Genomic DNA, 17,618 nt, shown 5'->3' on the forward strand with positions numbered 1-17,618 from the left:
TTATGCCAGTCAAGGACTTTTCAGCTTCCCATGCTCTGCCAGGGGCACAAGAAACTGGGAGGGGGCACAGCCAGAACAGTTGATCCAAACTGACCAAAGGGCTATTCCATACCATACGGCGTCATGGGCAGTATATAAACTGGGGGGAGTTGGCTGGGGAGCAGCAATCACTGCTGGGAACTGGCTGGGCATCGGTCGGCGGGTGGTGAGCAATTGCATTGTGCATCACTTGCTCTGTATATTATTATTACTATTATTATTATATTGTTATTATTATTATTTTACTTTATGTTATTTCAATTATTAAACTGTTCTTATCTCACCCCAGGAGTGTTTCTCACTCTCACTCCTCCGATTCTCTCCCCCATCCCACCGGGGCAGGGGCAGTGAGCGATGGCTGCGTGGCGCTGAGCTGCTGGTGGGGCTGAACCCCGACAACCAGCCCTTCCAGCGGCTGGAGGACACGGGGAGACGCGCACCCCGAGAGCGGAGCCAGGGCACAGCCGGCCCCCGGTGCCTCCTGGCAGGCAGCCCTGGGATGGGGCGGGGGCTGGTGGGCTTCAGTGCTGCGCATCGATTGCGGCCTCTGCGGGCTGCAGCTGCAGCTCCAGCTCATCCCTCCCCGCGGGGAGAGGACTATCTCGTTACGGCATCAAAGTCTGAATACTGGCATGAGGTTCCTGCTCACACCCTCTGTCAGGCAGAACAGAAAAATCAATCTTGTTTACAAACTTGATGGAACCTGAGCGCTACACCCAGAGCATACTGCCGCCATACCTCAGATTTAAAGGTGAGCCCAACAGTCACATAAATTTGACGTCTCATCGTAGGAAATTGAACATTTTCAATTAGAAGCATCTTTCAGGCTGTTCCTCCCTGTTTTCTAACAGCTAGGAGAAGTAAGTTTGCAAAAGTGTCTGTCAAAAGATCTGTCGGTTAATAACTGTACGAAATGCCTCGATTTGCGTCTCCCAGAAACACAGGCATGCCAACCCTGCGCGAGCATGTCCCACGAGGAGCCTGGGCGCAGCTCAGCTGGTGGCCTTATTTGTTAATTTTCTTCCTTGGTTGTCTGAATCTTACACTTGAGAAGAACAAAAGCGCCCCAGCCCGTGATGCATCATGTGTGCATCTCCATTTCTTTTCTCAGATAAACTCCCACCCTCTTCCACCTCATCCTACAAGTGTTTTTCTTGGTCCCCAGCTGGTTTAGGTGTCCCTGTTATTTCACAGCGCCTGTTTTTGCAGTGGGTATGTGGCAGCTCTCAAAAGATCAAGCCGTCAATTTATAGAACGAAGTACGCTATTTTCTATCCTATTCCTTGTCCTCTGGTACTATTGCAACTTAATTATTAAATAATAAAATTCAATAATACATTCTCCTAGAGCCAAAGAGAAGCAGCTGGATGGGTCAGACAGATTAATTGCCTCTCTCCGGCTCCATCATTGCTGCCCACACAAGCTACTCCCTGTTCACCAGGCGTGCCTTATTCATTTCCCTGACAGAGAGAGTACATGTTCCCTCCTTGATATGACACTGTATGCACACACGAGCAAACTAGTAGCAGAAAAAGCAACATTGATTTGTGCTGCAGCTTGGCAGATTACCCGGCATGATGCACCCATGGGAAGGGTTTCCCTCACCGACTCATCTGCTGCAGCTCCTCGGACAAGAGCAGATGGCTCTCCTGAGAGGAGGAGGCCACGTCCTCCCTCATGCCCAGCCTGTGCCTCAGGGAAAGCAGGGGCAACTGAGGATGCAGAGCTGAAAAATGCATGGTTTCCTACTCAGCTGGCATAGGACAGCTTTAATTTTCCCTCCCCAGCAGTTCAGACATCAGCCTGCCAACTGGGTTTTTCCGCCAGCGGCTCCTAGCATAACCTTCCTCTCCAGCCAGGGACTCACTCACAGCTCCAAGGATGCTGAAGCTGCTCCTTCACCAGCAAGGATCTCAACATTTTCTAAGCTGCAGCTAGCTGAGCGTAAAAGTTTTGGCTTAAAAAAACAGCAGAAGTGATCCCCGGTTGAAATCCTGATTAATCCGCAAAAGGGCATCAGAGTTTGAGCAGCTTTATCTTGTTAATCAATGAACAGTGATTAAAAGTGACTCACCGTGAGCACAAGTAGGACAACCTGACTGCAGGACACAGGCTCTGTAAGCTCCAGGGTTGATCGCAGTCGCTGTTCAAGGGAAGCATATTCAAGATTTTGCATGCAGCAGTAAAATGAAGTTATTAATCACCCTGGCAGTATTTACCAGCTGGTCAGCAGCCTTTTACGTTGTGCACTTATCATACCCATCACTGCAACAGTTGACTACCTCAAACAATTAAGTTAACCTTTGTTTTCTTTTTGAAGTATGGAAACATTAACCACACTGACAAGCGGGAAACTGGGGCAGAACAACCGCATGATTTGCACAAAGTCATACAAGACAAATAGGACCAAGAACAGGACTCGGGTCTCTGGAGGTCCAGCCAGCACACCGCCTGCACAACCAAAGACAGAAGGTTGACCCTTAAAGATTCACAGCTTTCCTCTACAAATGCTCTGCATGTTGATTTACACACACACAAAGGAAAAAAATGGCTTTTAACCCAGCAAGAGCAAAGACCGAATCCTCCTCCAGCAGCCTCTCAGACACTGCTCCTGCTAGCGCTCTCCCATGGAGCGGTTAAGCTGAATGCGAAGCTTCTGTCCGGAGAGCATCCCCCCTTCCCCCAGTCCCACGGCTTCCGCATGCAATCGTATCGAGCGCAGGGCCAAGCAGCATGTCTGACCGTAACTGCATCGGCAGCAACTCGCCTCCTAGGGAAAATGCAATCTTCCTTAAAAGAGCAGACAGCCTGGGTGAGCGCACAAAGGTGCAATGCTGCAACTCAGCAAGTTTAGAGGAAGCTCCCCGTCTGCCACCCGCCCCGGGGACTGCACGCCTGGGGACCAGGCGGCCACGTGGCTGCGGCTGCGACCCGGGCGAGACGCTGCGGATGTCAGCAGCGGTGAAGGGCAGGGTCCCCCCAGTGCCTGCGCAGGAGAGAAGCCTGACGGACACACCGCGGAAGCAAATTCTACTCCCGCATCAGACGCTGGAGCAGAGGCTCTCCAGCTCCACCCTGCCTACGCGACCCTCGGCCGCCCAGCCATCACCTCCGCCGCTGTGACTTTCCTGCACCCGTACAGGGCGTTGATCCGCCGGGCCCGCTGCTGGCTGAGGCAGTGAAGCCGTCCGTCCTTCCCCAGGCTCGTGCGAGTGTCCAGCTGCTCTGCACAACACAGCTGCATCAGCTGCAAAAAGCTTTGCAAATTTTGCAGTGGGTTTCAACAGACAAATGTGAGCAGAAGTACGGGAGCGCTCACCAACACTGCCCTAGACACATCGCAGGGCCCACTAAAACCAAAAATCCACTTCCTGCAGCTTACAAGTCTCTTCTAATTAAAGCGTTTGTTATTTTGCAGAGGGGAAGGGGCCGAGACCTAAGTAAATCCTGAAGCTTAGCATAAAATATTAAGAGAATGAGCACAGACGGAAGATTAAATACTAGGCTGAAATTGCTTCATAACACGGATTTAGGAATAAAGCTACTTAACCCAGACAACTTCATGTTAATGTTAATACAAAAATCAGGCACAAACCATCAAACATACTTCCTGCCCATCTCCATAGCTGCAAAAAACATGTGTGCATGCCATAGCCGGAAAAAATGTGTGTGCGCACATGTGTTCCCTTCTCTGCTTCTCCAGTCACGCTGTGCTATGGGCAGAGAAGGACTCGCCTGAAGGTCCCACTCGGGGTGCAGTTCAGGAGGACCCTTTTAAAGACCATTTCAGGGTGGCGTGCTGGGGCGGCACTTCTCAGCCCAGCCGCACAAAACCGGTGACAGACGCCACCGTGGCCTCCTCCCACCTTCAGCCATGACCCCCCTTCCCCTCCCGGACCCGGATGCGGATACGGGCCGCCACGACTCTCACACCCAGACTCCAGACCTGCACCACGCGACAGAGATGCCACTTCCTAATGGAAATGTTATTAGCAATTCTGTACGCATCAGCGCGGTTTCTGTTAGGAGTGACCATGCTGAGGCACAACGCCCAGCCCAGGGCAGCCCGGCGGTCGAAGGGTCCGGCAGCGACCCCGCTGCTGGGCAGAGGGGAAGGGAAGGAGCACGCAGCACAGCTGCAGCTCTGCGCAAGCACGCCCGCGCTAGCATCAGCGCCTGGTGAAGACCACGGCCCTGGGTCAGCTCCTCTGGGCACCGCAGGATAAACCCCTCGCCAGTGTGGAAGGCATTCGCCGTTTCAGCGGTGAGCTCCAGCGATGCCCTTGTAGCCACGCTCACCCCTCTTTGCTGTCTGGTATCATTTTCTTCATACCAGAGTTTGTTGGTTTGTTTACACCCTCAGCGTTTAGTCTTAATACTTTTGATGGGTTCTGCCTTTTTTTTTTTTTTACCTCACCAAACTGTCTCAGAACAGGTTGTTGACCCACAAACCTTGCAGATATCTTCGAAGAAAGAAAAAACCACAAAGGACACTGCCTGCATTAGCACTATTGAGTTTCTTCACGTTGCTGAACTCCTGCAGATAGCGGAAAAGCCGCGTGCGTGCCAGCATGAATCAATAACGCCTGCAGTTTCACCCAAAACGCCTATACAGTCATTTATAATTAACACTACAACTGGGTTGTCTTCCAAAATCAATTCCTTTCCATTTTTTGTCATGAAATTGTATTTGACAAAGTTCATCTGCTTTTAACGTGCGTTAATTTTCTCTACTGAAGCAGGCATTCATAAAAACGCCATTTAGGAAAGACAGCAGCTAGGGGAAACAAGCAGCCGTCGCTGAGCGGGTGCCGCAGCGAGAACCATTACAGCACCTGGGGGTCAAGGCACCCCAGCAGATCAACGGCCCCTCCCGGCGAAGGACGGACTCGGCGCACAGAATAAAGTTTTAGTGGTGTATTGAGCTGGTGAAAGAGCCTTGTCCACAAATGTCCTCGGGTAATAGAGAGGCTCCTGTCTTCCCCTTACATGCTGGGTTTGCAATCTTGCCTTGTCTTATTGCAAAAACTGTAATCAATACTTTGCAGGCAGAGCACGATGCCGTTACAGAGCCCCATTGTGAGGAAGGGAAAAAAAATCGTGTCCGATCTCCGCGCCTGTGCAAGAAGGACGAAGTCAGCGTGAGGGAGCGATCAATACGAGCACTGGATTGGGTCTCCAGCTCCTCTTACCTTGGTACCTTGCCTGCCAGGACAGATATTTCAGGCTGTGAATTCAAAGGCAGCTTGTCTTCCGCAAACTTTTTTTTTTTTAATAACTGCTTTTCAAAAATACTTTTCAGCAGCCTACAGTCCAACGCATTCCCAGCATCTCTGAAACCTTTAGGACAATGCTACTCTATAATTTTTGCCCTTGTTAAATAATTTGAAGAGCACTGAAATGAAAACCTATGTCCAGAGGCTAGATCTTTGTGCATCTCCAACAATGAGCTCTTAATAGCTGAAATTAAATTCAGTGATTTAGTCCAGAAGAAAATTAAATACCCAAGAATATTAGTAAGACAGTCTTGAAATATCTAAAAGAATTCAGAATTGCTTGAATTCAGCGCTATGGCAGTACTGAACAGAACCTCATTGCTATATGCTAAAATTCCATGCAGGAATTTTCCTCAAGGACACACTAAAGTAGGCACATCCACTGAGCCAACTGCAATTTACTGTTGTCTCTTTCAGTTCCCTAATGTACCTACCAAATGATTCCCTGCGAAGGACTGACTGACCTGCATCTCCAATGCACCCTACTCCTACCAAGTGCTTTATCCCACACACACTCCCTGAGCCGTGGGCAAGATATGTTTTCCCCCCGTATTTCAACAGAATAACCCGCGTGTCCATCTAGCAGCCAGGGATCTATAACCTTAAGCCTGACGAGAATTCTGCAAACGAATTGTGATGCTTGTAATTTTCTGAGTAGTTTGCTCTAAAATTAAGTGTCATAGAGTAATTTGTGTCTGGCTCTGCCACAATTTCCATAGCCATAATTATTTCAGACACACTGTAAAACTGCAATATAATATGCAATCCCGAATAATAAATATCTCCAAGCTTGATCATTACTCCAAAAAAAGACTGAAGAGAAAGCATATTTTACATGGGTGTTTCATCTGCATGACTGATGGAAAGTAGCAGCTACCATAAGGCATTACGGCTACCACGGAGGCTGCTAATGGACAGCTGGAGGCGGATACTCCAAATTCATTCAGTGCAAAGCTCTCCACGCCTTCAAACTGTCACTTTGCCCAGGTCACAAAGGTGCTCCAGCCAAGTTCTGCTAGAACACAAGACCCAGGAGGAGAGAGCCAAACCATAATTCAGAAAGGAAACTGAAGTATAAGTTTCCTCAGCAATTATTCCTTCAGCAGCAGGCACAGATTTACTCCCACAGCCCCGACCTGACGTGTAGCCCCCATTTCCCACCCAGTGCAGCCACGGTGTGCCTGGCTCCAGCCCTGACAAATGCTGCTAAACCTGTGCATCAGCACCGGCCCCGCGAGCGCAGCGTCTGCCTGTGCTGGATGCCGATGGCCGCATCAGTGATGATGCTTTGTGCAACTTACCTGGTGCTTTGTGCAACTTACAGAATCCCAGGAGGAAAAATAAACTTATTATGCATAATACTCGAGCATCAGTCAGAAGATAAAATAAACTCCAGAAGCACATACAGGTTTGTAAGCCAATGTATAAAAGGTGAAACAAATCAAAAGCCCCAAGCACTGTACATTTAGATCCACCTTTTTTGTATTTAAACGGAGAAACAGATCTTAGGCTTCAGGAGGTATCTTTGCACTAAATGACAAAATACTGTAATTTATTACTCTAAATTTCTTTAACTTTCAATTGAACTATTTATTTTCCATTTAAGGACACTGTAGTGACATGATGCCTTGATGGGACACGTGCAACACGCAGGAAAGCATCTTACCAATACCACTTACCACTCCCACCCCAAACTTCTACTCAGCAAGAGCAAGACCTGGCCATGCAGAGCACACATGCACTCGATTTCCAAAAACATCTTCCAGAAGGAGACAGCCTGCTCAGGAAGTCTCCAGCTCACACGGTCTTCAGATGCTGTCCTTCCTCCTTCTCTGCTACCAGGCAAATGAAGCGGCCGACTCCCAGAGCACAGGAGGGACTCAGGCTGGTGTGAGGCACTGCACGCCCACCCCAGAGGCTCTCCTCAGACCACAGCGAGCACGGCCTTCGCCCGCACCCAGAGACTGCTCCTACGCATCCCTGCCAAGCCAGGAATTGCGATGCAGGAGCATTGCTGCCCGCCGCCCCTCACAGCAGAGCTGCTGATGCACAAGGCAGCCATCGAGACTCACAAGGACGCAAGCCCCGCTCACAGCTTGCTGTCATCAAGAGAAAGATGGTGTCAGGAGCCCTCAGGGCCAGGCCACTGCTTTTTGGACTTTTTTTTTTTTTTCTTCAAGTCAATGTCTGCAACTCATTGGCAGAAGGAAAGGCACAGTCACCTTCAGGAGGCACCAGCCCAGCCTGGCAGCACGGTGCGGGCAGGAGGGTGCTGCCAATGCACTGCTGCTCCCCAGGCAGGAGCTGCCCGCTGCCCGTGGCCCCACGGGACCCCAGGCCCGTGGACTGCTGGCTCCCAAAGCAAAAACTCGGCCCAGGAGGCACGGGCACACGCTCGTCTGCCGCAGCAGCCTGGGCTCCTGCCTTTGGCACAGCCCCCTCCGCCTGCACCTCTGCTTGCCCCCCCACTGCGGGCGCGGGGACGGAACGATTGCATTGCCCTCTCCTGAGGAAGGCGAGAGACAAAGCGGCCGTCTGATGCCAGCAGCCAGGCAAAGGCACTTGTGGAATTCTCGATGGACGAGCGTAAAACAAATGGGTCCAACACCAGAGCGATCTCTCTCCCTGCATTCAGTTTGTGATGTTCAGCAGCAAAAAGGCGAGCACTGAAAGGGGAGGTAAAACAGGACACAAATGGAAAGACTGTTTTTTTTAAAAGCAAGCACTTTCTCTATTGTAGTGCTTCCCTTTGGAACACAAAAATCAAGGACTTTATCCAAATCCTCTTTTTTACAGAAAAACTTCCTTTTGAATTTGCTCAAAATGTTGACGAAGTTTATGTCCAAGTAATGCCTGGCAGCAATGAAGAAACTACCCTATTTCACAGTATTTACGGCTGTGTTTTTGTCCACAAGCCTACTACTCACAATAGGCAGGATGATCTCCTCAAAGGCTTTGCTTATCCGTTTGTTCCGCTACTATTCAAGAAGCCAAGCACAGGAAAGATAATATTGACTTTCCTGAGATATCTGTAGCAAGACACAATCTGCTACGAGAAGTGTTCTCGCTGCTCACTGGAGCTAGGACGAGCAGTTATAAGCTCAAGTGACTGCAAGGGCGATTTGCGATACACGTGAGGAGAGCAAGGTGCTAGGACAGGCTGCCCAGGCAGGTGGCAAAGGCGCCGCTGAAGGGCTCCGAGAGGAGGACAAACGCCTGCCAGAGCCAATCCCAGAGAAAACTGCAGCACCCAAGAGTCCCAGCCACAGCAGGCAGAGGAGAAGGGAACAGCCCAGCCGGCTGCCTTTGCATGGGCGCGTTTCGGTAAGGAATTACTGGGGGTATGCTGAAAACGGGTTAGGAAAACAGCAGCAATGAAGGGCCACATCAGAATCCAGACTGTGCTGTCACAAATCTTGTCTCCTCATTAACAGCAACAATTATAAGCCGACATAAAGTGTAATTATACTACACACAGTGTTAGATTCATCAGGCAATTACAGACATTAATAATGCACCCCAGCCTGATGAGCAGAGCGGACTTGCAGTCCAGCATCCTCCATTTTTCAGCAGACCACTGATGAATCCCACAGTACATCAGAGAAGCTATTTCTTGCCTACTGCACAGTGTCAAGCGTGCATTACATTTTGTATCACTAGCAGTTACCATTAGCAAAGACTGCTTTCTTCTAATTAGCACTGACTTGTGCCTTTCATCTTATTCCTACGTTTTGAGACCAGCAGCCGTGCCAGCTCGCCTTGTGAAGCCCCCAAAGTCCTTTACGCAGAAGTTGCCAGCATGAACCCAGTACAGACTGAAGACAGTCCACTTCAGCCAGAGGAAAACATGCCAGATGCCGATGCACGGGCTTGCACTGACAGCCTCACGTGCTGGAGCCTTCTCCAGAGCACGCCTGCACCCTCCCGGGAAAGGCTCCATGGGAAGACTTGCCTCCAGCCCTCAAAGTCTCATTTCCATGTATGCAAGCCGGCAGAGCAGCTGAAAGGTTATCTGGGCAACAGGAATACCAGACACAGTGGGACAAAGCGTGCAAATCCACCCAGCTGAGCCTCGGAAACTCGCACTGGTTTATCGCAAACGTACAGGAAGGGAGCGGGAAAAGAAAAAATCCCACAACAGCAACACCTTTCCCCTCTCTGTCCTTGAAGTTTCCTTTCAGGAGAGCCCAGAAGACCAACACGCTTTACAAGCAAAGGTGCAAAAGAACAAGTCTAAGGACTATCATTTTCTCTAGCTTTCTCCCTAAGCGAGATACACTAAATCTTCCTTGTGTCCTGTCCATGGCACGTTGAACCCAACGTGCTGCTCAAATACCCATTCAGTAATGCAGAAAAGGGCAGGGAACTTCTTTTGTTCCCCTTTTCAAACAGCCACCATGGACATCAGCAGCCGCTCCTCATGCCCAAAGGGTGCCACAAACAGCAAGTCACTGATGCGACTTCTTGTGCAAGGTTTTCCTTCCCTGAAAAGCAGCAACGCTCGCTGCTTACTGCAAGGGAAGAAAAATACGTGCACGTGTTTAGCTGGGCCACAGAAGAGAAGCAGCGCTGGACAGGGACCGGCCCGAGCGCCCGTGCCCTGGCCCCTGCAGGCCCCGAGCGCCGGAGGTGTCAAACCTGGCCCAGCCACCCACACCAAAACCACTTTCAAGTGTCATTTAAAAAAAGCCTGACAAAGCACTAGAAACTATTTCCTCCCTAAAATTGGTTTCAATAGCGTCACCCCTGCATAGGCAAGGCATACAGCCCGCTAATTAGCCCATCCCCTACCAGGACGAGCGATGACGGCGGCGCCTGGCCGCCCTGCGCGGGCGATGCTGGCGGAGGAGAGCGGAGCGCAGGAGCATCCCCCCAGCATGGCAGCGCAGGGCTGGCTCCCGCCGCTGCTGTCAGAAGTGGAGGGAAATAAATTGAGAAGGGAACTTAGCTACAGCACAAATTTACGTTTCTGTCAAAGAAGAGTGGCTGACAGCTATTTTTGGAAACTGGTCTCCATCATATTAATTCAACGTCTGGTTGAAGTTGTCTCATTTGCAGCAAATCTGGCTGGTAAATATTAACCTTGGGCTTTGTTGAAATTCTCCTTGCAGATATTACAAGGGATTGGATGGAAAAGATGAAGCAGAAAGAGACAACTTTACAGCAAATGTCAGGCAGATCCTCCACATCACGGTTTCATTTACACAAAAGCTATCGCAATACACCACAAAGTAAATGGGATGAAGGGGCCACAGCTCATGCCTGGTAAAATTAAGGGTAAAAAGACATCAGTGCGGAGAAGCCTACCAAAAACAAAATAGGGATGGACAGGTGATCATCCACAGTGTAACAGGACTTCTCACTTGCCTGCCGTGCATATGCTGGAAATAGGTTTTAAGATCAGAGTAAGCACAGACCAGCATCTGCTATAGATATATATTAGACAAGAAAAGCAGTCCAAATGTATTTACAGTGACAGAACCTCTCCTCCTATTTGAGAGTAGATGTTAAACAGATGCTAAAGCTGCTCGGTTCCACCCTAGAGATGGCTGCATTTCAACGATCAGTGAAGTGATTCATCAGAAACGTGCAAACCCATGGAAGCCTCTCAGGTACGCTGGGGTTTCTTCAGAGAAGTGGCGTGATATACAAAGATGGACAGCAAAAAGGCTCGGCTTTCTCACAGCAGCAATTAGTAGCGCCGTAAATCCTATCAGTCTTTTTCATCTCTCCTAATTCCAGCGTGAGGATACAAATGTTCTCTCAGCAGCAGGACGATTCCAGCACTTAAATCACGGTTACAGGGATAGTAGCTTTATGATTTAGTCCAGCCAGCCTCACCAGCTCAGTGGGACGTAGCGCCCGTTCTTCCTGCAGAGCAGCCCGCACCTCCCGGCTGCTCCGCGGCTCCACCGCCAGCGCTGCCGGCCCGGCACAGCCCTGCCCGCTGCCGCCCGCGAGCGCCGACCCCGGCCCCTGCACCACGCCAAGGGCGCCAGCAGCAGCGAAGCCCCCACCGCCGGCGAGCCTCGAGCGCGGCGCGGGGCAGCGGCCGCTCCCCACGGCGGGCACCGTAGCTGCCCTGGCTTCAGAGCGCGGTGACGGAGGACAGCGCCCAGCCGCGAGACGGCCCAGGGAAACTTCTCCTTCGCTTCTGCTCTCCCATTTCCTTTAGATTTAGACCCGAGAAGCTGCACCGCCCCGGATCTGGCCAGCGGCCAGGCCCCGCGGGGCTACTGATACGCAGCCACCCCGGCAGCCATCGGGGCGAACGGGCGATTTCAGAGCCCAGCACGTCCCATGCCGCCGGCACAGCCAGAAAGGCCTCGCAGATCAAAGGATAAGGCAGAGCCGGGAGCTGCAAAGCGGCGCCCGAGGCAGCCCGGGGAACCGCCAGCCTGGCACAGGGCAGGGGGTCACCCCGGCTGTCCCTGCTCCCCAGAGCGGCCCCTGAACAACCGTCGGGTCCGACCTCCCGCGGCCACAAGAGCTGCGACAGAGGCTGCAGCCAAGCAGTGTCACAGGCGAGGAGGATCCAGCAGACCTGCAGCCGCCGAGCCTTCCAAAGCCGCTGCCACGGGACCACGGCAGCGGAGCCAGATCTGCCGTGCCGTCGCCTGGCCGTTTTAACATCCCCAAACTCCCACCGTATTTACCTGCCGCCAGCCCAAGGGCTTTTGTCCTTGTTGAAGAATTTCCACAGCCCTGGATGCTTTCATCAGAAAGCTTTTAAAGTTATTCACTTAGTGCTATGCTAATGCAGGGCTATAAAAAAAAAAAAAATAAAAACTTTCAACCCTTAAAAACTATTTTCTGGTATTTGACCAGACATCAGACGCTGCTCCACAGAGAGTGACTAATGACCTGCGTTCTGTGAGAGGGGGGGAAAAACTTAATTATGTCCATTAAATTACTTCAAATATTTTTCCTTAGAGAATATGAATTATTTAAACTCAACACAGAGAAACCTGAAACATTAGCAAAAGCCTTCTGGGACTCGCTATGTAAATTCCCACTCCAAACAGATGGGGAGAGCATGGCGAGCTGCCATGCAGCCACTGAAGCAACGAACGGCACTCAGATTTCAATTCGATAGTTTTAATAAGGTCTTCTTAAGGAGGGCATCAAGCGAATAGCCGCTACCCGGAGCACGGGGAAGGACTTCCCACATGCTGGAGGAAGGCGGCACAGCTGGCACAATTTAAATCTGAGAAGCCTCGAGTAGCTGCTGAAGGGCAGACCCAATTCCTCAGGAAAAGCTCCATATGCCTTAAACACAGGGGAACTGCACCCGTTTGGGACTTATTTAGCTAACTTCCTCTCAATCCCTTTCCTACCAGGTGAAAAGACAGAGGTCCAAGGTATCACCTGGACACCAGGCACGGGCAGGGAAGGGTGCTTTCAGGCGCAGTTTACATCTCCTCCCGCCCATCCCAGCTGGCAGTCTGAGCTCTCCTCTGCCCAGAGGAGCTCTGCTAACAGGGCAGCCATGCCGCTGCCGGTTGGTAACCGATGGCCAATTACACCTTTCAGAGAAGAAAAGCCTCCGGGAGCTGACGGACAGAGGAACAGCCGATGCTGGGGTAGGAGATGCACCCGCGCCGCCCCGCGCCACGCGCAGAGCAGCCTCCGCTTGCCAGGGACTGCTGCCGGCTCGTGCGGGCACCTGACGGCGCAGAGGCAGCCGAGACCACGCCGAGCTGGGACCGGCCCTGACCATGGCCCAAAGCAGGAAGGTGCCCAGGAGGCGTTAGCCCGGCACCTCTCCTTTCAGAGGCTCACACACGCACCCCGAGAGGAGGAGCACGGCAGCCCGTATCCCACCCTCCCAGGGCTGATCCCCACGCCTGGCTCTCGCCTGCCTTTGAAAGCGAGATCGAAGTGGTCGCAGCACCAGGTTCATTAGAGGAATACCCGTTAAGGTAGAGGTTATATCCATTTTTACAGCTGTCGTTAAACGTAACCTTGCAAGCTGTAAAGTCACCGAATTATTAAGTTGTGTCTAAAGCATGACAATGGGGATATTAATGTTCTAGAGTAATTTTATAGCTACAGATAAAGCTGTGGGAAATGCCTGACGGTATTCAGAGCTTTGGCACTTCTGCCCAGCCAAGAGTGTGCTGCAGAGCAGCTACCGGCAACGTGCCCCATTTACCCAATCACCACCCTTCAAATCAAGGTCTGGGGAACACAGGACATTAGCTGCGGAGCTGCAATCAACTAAAAGAATCATATTGCTGACAAAAGGCAATTCCAGTTGTCTGAGCTGTGCTCAGGCATCAGGCAGACTGGAGCACTCTGGCAGCAACATGAACTGACACAGACAAAAACTGTCAGAGGACACTGACGGCCACTTTTACCTCTGCATCCCCCGTCCTTCTCCTCGAAGCCGGGACCACACGTGCACTTCCCTATGGGGACCAGCCACTCGCCCTCCGCGCTGCAGTGCATCCTGGGGGGATTATCTACGTCCACTTCGGCGTGAGCGACGCAAGTGCCCTTAACTTCCACCAAAGTTGCGAAGGCCGTCTCCGCCACCGTGTCCGGAAACACGGCCAGGTTCTGCACGGTGGCGAGGCACTTCTTGTAATAGACCCGCACAGAGACCAGCGCCACGCAGGCACCCACATCCTGGAAGCCCAGGTGGAAGCCTCTCTTGCTCAGGTGCCCGATCTCCCTCAGCTCAGTGTTCAGCTTCATCTTACGCTCACCCAGGTCCCCCTGCGTGAAGCTCTCATCAGCAGCAATGGTGTCGATCTTGGTGTGCTTGCTCTCACGGACACTACGGCCCAGGTCGGAGTCAGACTCGACGTAGTACAGGTTGAAAGTCTCCTTGCAGGTGCCCGTCACGCCAGGGATGCTGTTGCAGTCCCGCAGGGTGAACTTCAGCTCGATGAAGATCCTCTGGCCGTCGCGCCTGGCAATCCAGCCTGTCTGCAGCCAATTGTTCTGGTTTGGCTCCATGACATTGCAGACCTGGTATGTGCGTATCGGCCTGTAATTCTCATCCACGCCGCTGATTTCTTCCCACTGGGAAAGAACAGAAAGGGCTGTCACAGCTCAAGAGCTGCCATAAGCAAGAACCAGCCGCCCCAGCAGAAACACACCGATAGGTATAAATATCATCACCACCACAAGCCTCTCCACCTACAGGCCATTATATCATAGGCACTAAAAGTCCTTAGCCCACCAAAACCACAAGCTGTAGTAACACAGCGGTGCTGCTGGAGCACCTAACACCTGAGCTTTTTGCAGAGGTGCAAACACAGACACAACCAGAAGGACGGCACTGGCATCAGACCTTCTAAAACAAAGTCTAAGATGTCTCCGGTTTCATTATCTGCTGAGAAGCCAGAGCCTTTATCTCCCACACGCTCCTTGGATTTTCTGTCCCTGGGAAGGTGCACAGCATTACCACATAGCATTATGCCAGATGGGGCTGGGCTACCCGGAGAAGTCAAAGATGGCCAAGGAGATGCGACGCCAGTCACACCATCACACAAGGACAAATATCTTCATGAACAGCAAGCAGCAGCTTCTCCGTCAGGAGAAGTTTTAGCTAAAACAGGACAAATCCTCTGACTGCGAGTGAAACGGTATTTCCCCAAAGTTACCAGCAGAGATTCTGATTAATGAAACAGTGATTCAACCCTCACAGCCTTAAGGGTGACCTGGCAACTTCCCAAAGCAATTCTTTCTGGGGGTAAATTTATGCAAGATCGCCAAATGTACCCAAAACAGAGTTTCTTCTGCAGACTAACAGCTGGGCAACACAGATGACTCCAGGATCTATCACTACTTCCTCTGAACGGTTTGTTTCCATTCTGGAAAATGAACCCAAAGCAGCAAGGAACACAACTGTGAGTTTCCCGACACACTCTCCTGAAAGCAGCTATAGACCGACACTGGCAGCAGCTAGGCTGCCCTGATCAAACGCTCCGTGATGCGGAGCTCCTGACGATCTCACTCCAGCCACAGCCCTCTTCCAAGAGCTGAGCTGATCCCCAGGAGCTCGCGCTGGCGTGCAGACTGCAATACAAAGCCTTAACTGGCTGGTGTCTCTTTGCTTGTATTACAGGAGTGTAAAATTCATTTTGAGGAGCTGTTCCACATTGGTTGTGCCGCTCACATAACCAGTACTTCACTTCTCGCTCTGCTCCCCGGGGTGCCCAGCGCTGATCAACACGACAGCTCGTGCCGAGCTGCCCACCCGCCGCAGCTCAAGGAGACCCTGCGGCTGCCAGCCCCCTCCGCTGGCTCCACGCGTGGACTTTAAATACTGATGAGCACCAAAGGGCAGACCCCCTCTAGCATCATGGGGGACGGTCCCATCACTTACCCCGTTTGACGGGTGCGAGGTCCAGCCCAGCTCCGCTTGCGATTCCTTCGAGTCCAGCAGGACAACTGCAGGGAAGACAACACGTTAGAAAGCAAACTCACCAATGCAGGAAACGCCAGTAAATATCCACCCGGCCAGCCACATCGGGAAGCTCAGTGCAGTGCACCCCTTCCCGGACACCCGCCTGCCTGAACGGTGGGGTCAGGTCCCAGGGTGCGGGGAGCAGCTCCCACCCCAGCTCCACCAGCCATCGCGTCACCGCGTGAGCGCCCAGCACTGCACCGAGCAGGACTCGCACTGCACAGCCCTAGGCTGCGCATCCAGAGCAGACCTCACAGTTACGCGATTAGCACCCTAGCCTAACGAGGATGACGTCCCGGGGAAGGCTGCGGTCCTTCCCAAGGCACTCTGCAGGGCAATCCCTCCAACACCACCAGCCAGTGCTGCAACGGTACCGTGCCCATAGCGTGCGTATCTCCTGGAACTGAAAGGTACTGGCAGCTGCTCTGAAGCAAGAATTTCCTTGAAAGACTACATCCTTTTTCCACAAAACAGCTCGGTCTGTTTGACAGGAAGAGGTATTTCCCCCAAACTCAGTTTCACTACCCCTCCGCAGCCAGCAAACAGGAGCAATCCCTGACTGGCAAGCTGTCTCTCGTCTCAGGTTCAACACCCCAGATAACACCCGTGCGTGGCGGGCGCAGCCCCGGCGGCTCCAGGACACCCTTCCCGGCCCCAGGACACCCTTCCCGGCCCCAGGACACCCTTCCCGGCTCCAGGACACCCTTCCCGGCTCCAGGACACCCCGCCCGGCCCCAGGACACCCCGCCCGGCGCGGCGGCAGGACCGGTCCGCGCACACGGAGCTTTGGGGCTGGACCCACCTCCCCACGCCTCCCCGGCGAGGCCGCACCCTGCGGCGGGGTCAGCGCTGCCCCCGGCCCGGTACCGCTGGTGATGGCGGGACCGGGACTCCCGAGGCCCCTCGCTCCGGCCCCCCGCGGGGACCCGCCCGCCCCGTCCCGCTCCCCCCCCGGTCCCCGCGCCCCGGAGAGCAGCGGCACATCCACCCCACGAAGCCACCGCCGCGCCCGCGGGGGCTGGCGGCGACACCGCGGGGAGGGGGGGGAAGCGCGCCCGGCCCCGACCCGCCGGCCCCGGAGCGGACCCCCGGAGCGGACCCCCGGAGCGGACCCCCGGCACCGCAGCGCGCAGCCCGACCCGCCGCGGGCGACCAACGCCGGCGCCGATGCGGCGGCACCGAGCGCCGAGGCCGCCGGTGCACGGGGGGGAAGGCGCGGCCGGCGGTGGCGGAGCACCGGGGGCGCCGGTGCGGGGCACCGAGTGCCGCGGCTACGCCGCTCCGCCCGCCCGGTCCCCGCGCCCGGCTCACCCTGCTCGGCGGCGGCGCGGGGCAGCACCGGCAGCAGTGGCAGCACCGGCAGCAGTGGCAGCAGCGCCAGCAGCGCCCGGGGGAAGCCGCCACCGCCGCGCGCCGTCGCCATGGCGCCGCCGACTCCGCGCGCCCCGCGCCGCCGCCTCGCTCCGGCCGCCGAGCCCCGCCCCCGCCCCGCGCCGCCAATCGCCGCCGCCGGGGCGTGGCCGCGGGCCGGCACGGCCAATCCGGGGCGCTCGGCGGGAAGGGGCGGGGCGAGGGCGGGCGCGGGGGCGCCGTTCACTCTGGAGCCTACTGATGGCGGCTGCGGGCCAATCCCCGACCAGCTGTGCCTCGCCGCATGGTCTGTGGGGCAGGCTCCTGCCGGAAGGGGCTGAGCGCGGCGGGGCTGAGCCGTGGGCTGCCTGGTGCCGCTGCCGAGGGCAGCCACTGCCCTCCCCGTGGAAGCCAAAGGATTGCTGGGGCACGGACGGCCCTTGCTGATGCCGAGACGCTGCGGCCTTGTGGTCCCAGCCGTAATTAACAGTGCTGCGGGCCCCCCGGATGACCTGTGCGCCCCGCTGCCATTA

The 17,618-nt window shown here is 53.9% G+C and overlaps 1 protein-coding gene across 1 annotated transcript in view; it reads right to left on the reverse strand.

The window, feature by feature from the left end:
• Positions 1–17,158, reverse strand: part of EPHA10 (EPH receptor A10) — a 40,188-nt gene extending 23,030 nt beyond the window's left edge. The window contains exons 1-3 of the mRNA XM_075721854.1: positions 17,047–17,158; positions 15,655–15,719; positions 13,676–14,345 (exon numbers count right to left, since the gene is read on the reverse strand). Coding sequence (XP_075577969.1) covers positions 13,676–14,345; positions 15,655–15,719; positions 17,047–17,158 — 847 coding nt within the window. The remainder of the gene's footprint in view (positions 1–13,675; positions 14,346–15,654; positions 15,720–17,046) is intronic.
• Positions 17,159–17,618: the final 460 nt, after the last annotated feature.

The sequence above is a fragment of the Pelecanus crispus genome, chromosome 16 (assembly GCF_030463565.1).
Source record: "Pelecanus crispus isolate bPelCri1 chromosome 16, bPelCri1.pri, whole genome shotgun sequence".
Classification (NCBI taxonomy): domain Eukaryota; kingdom Metazoa; phylum Chordata; class Aves; order Pelecaniformes; family Pelecanidae; genus Pelecanus; species Pelecanus crispus.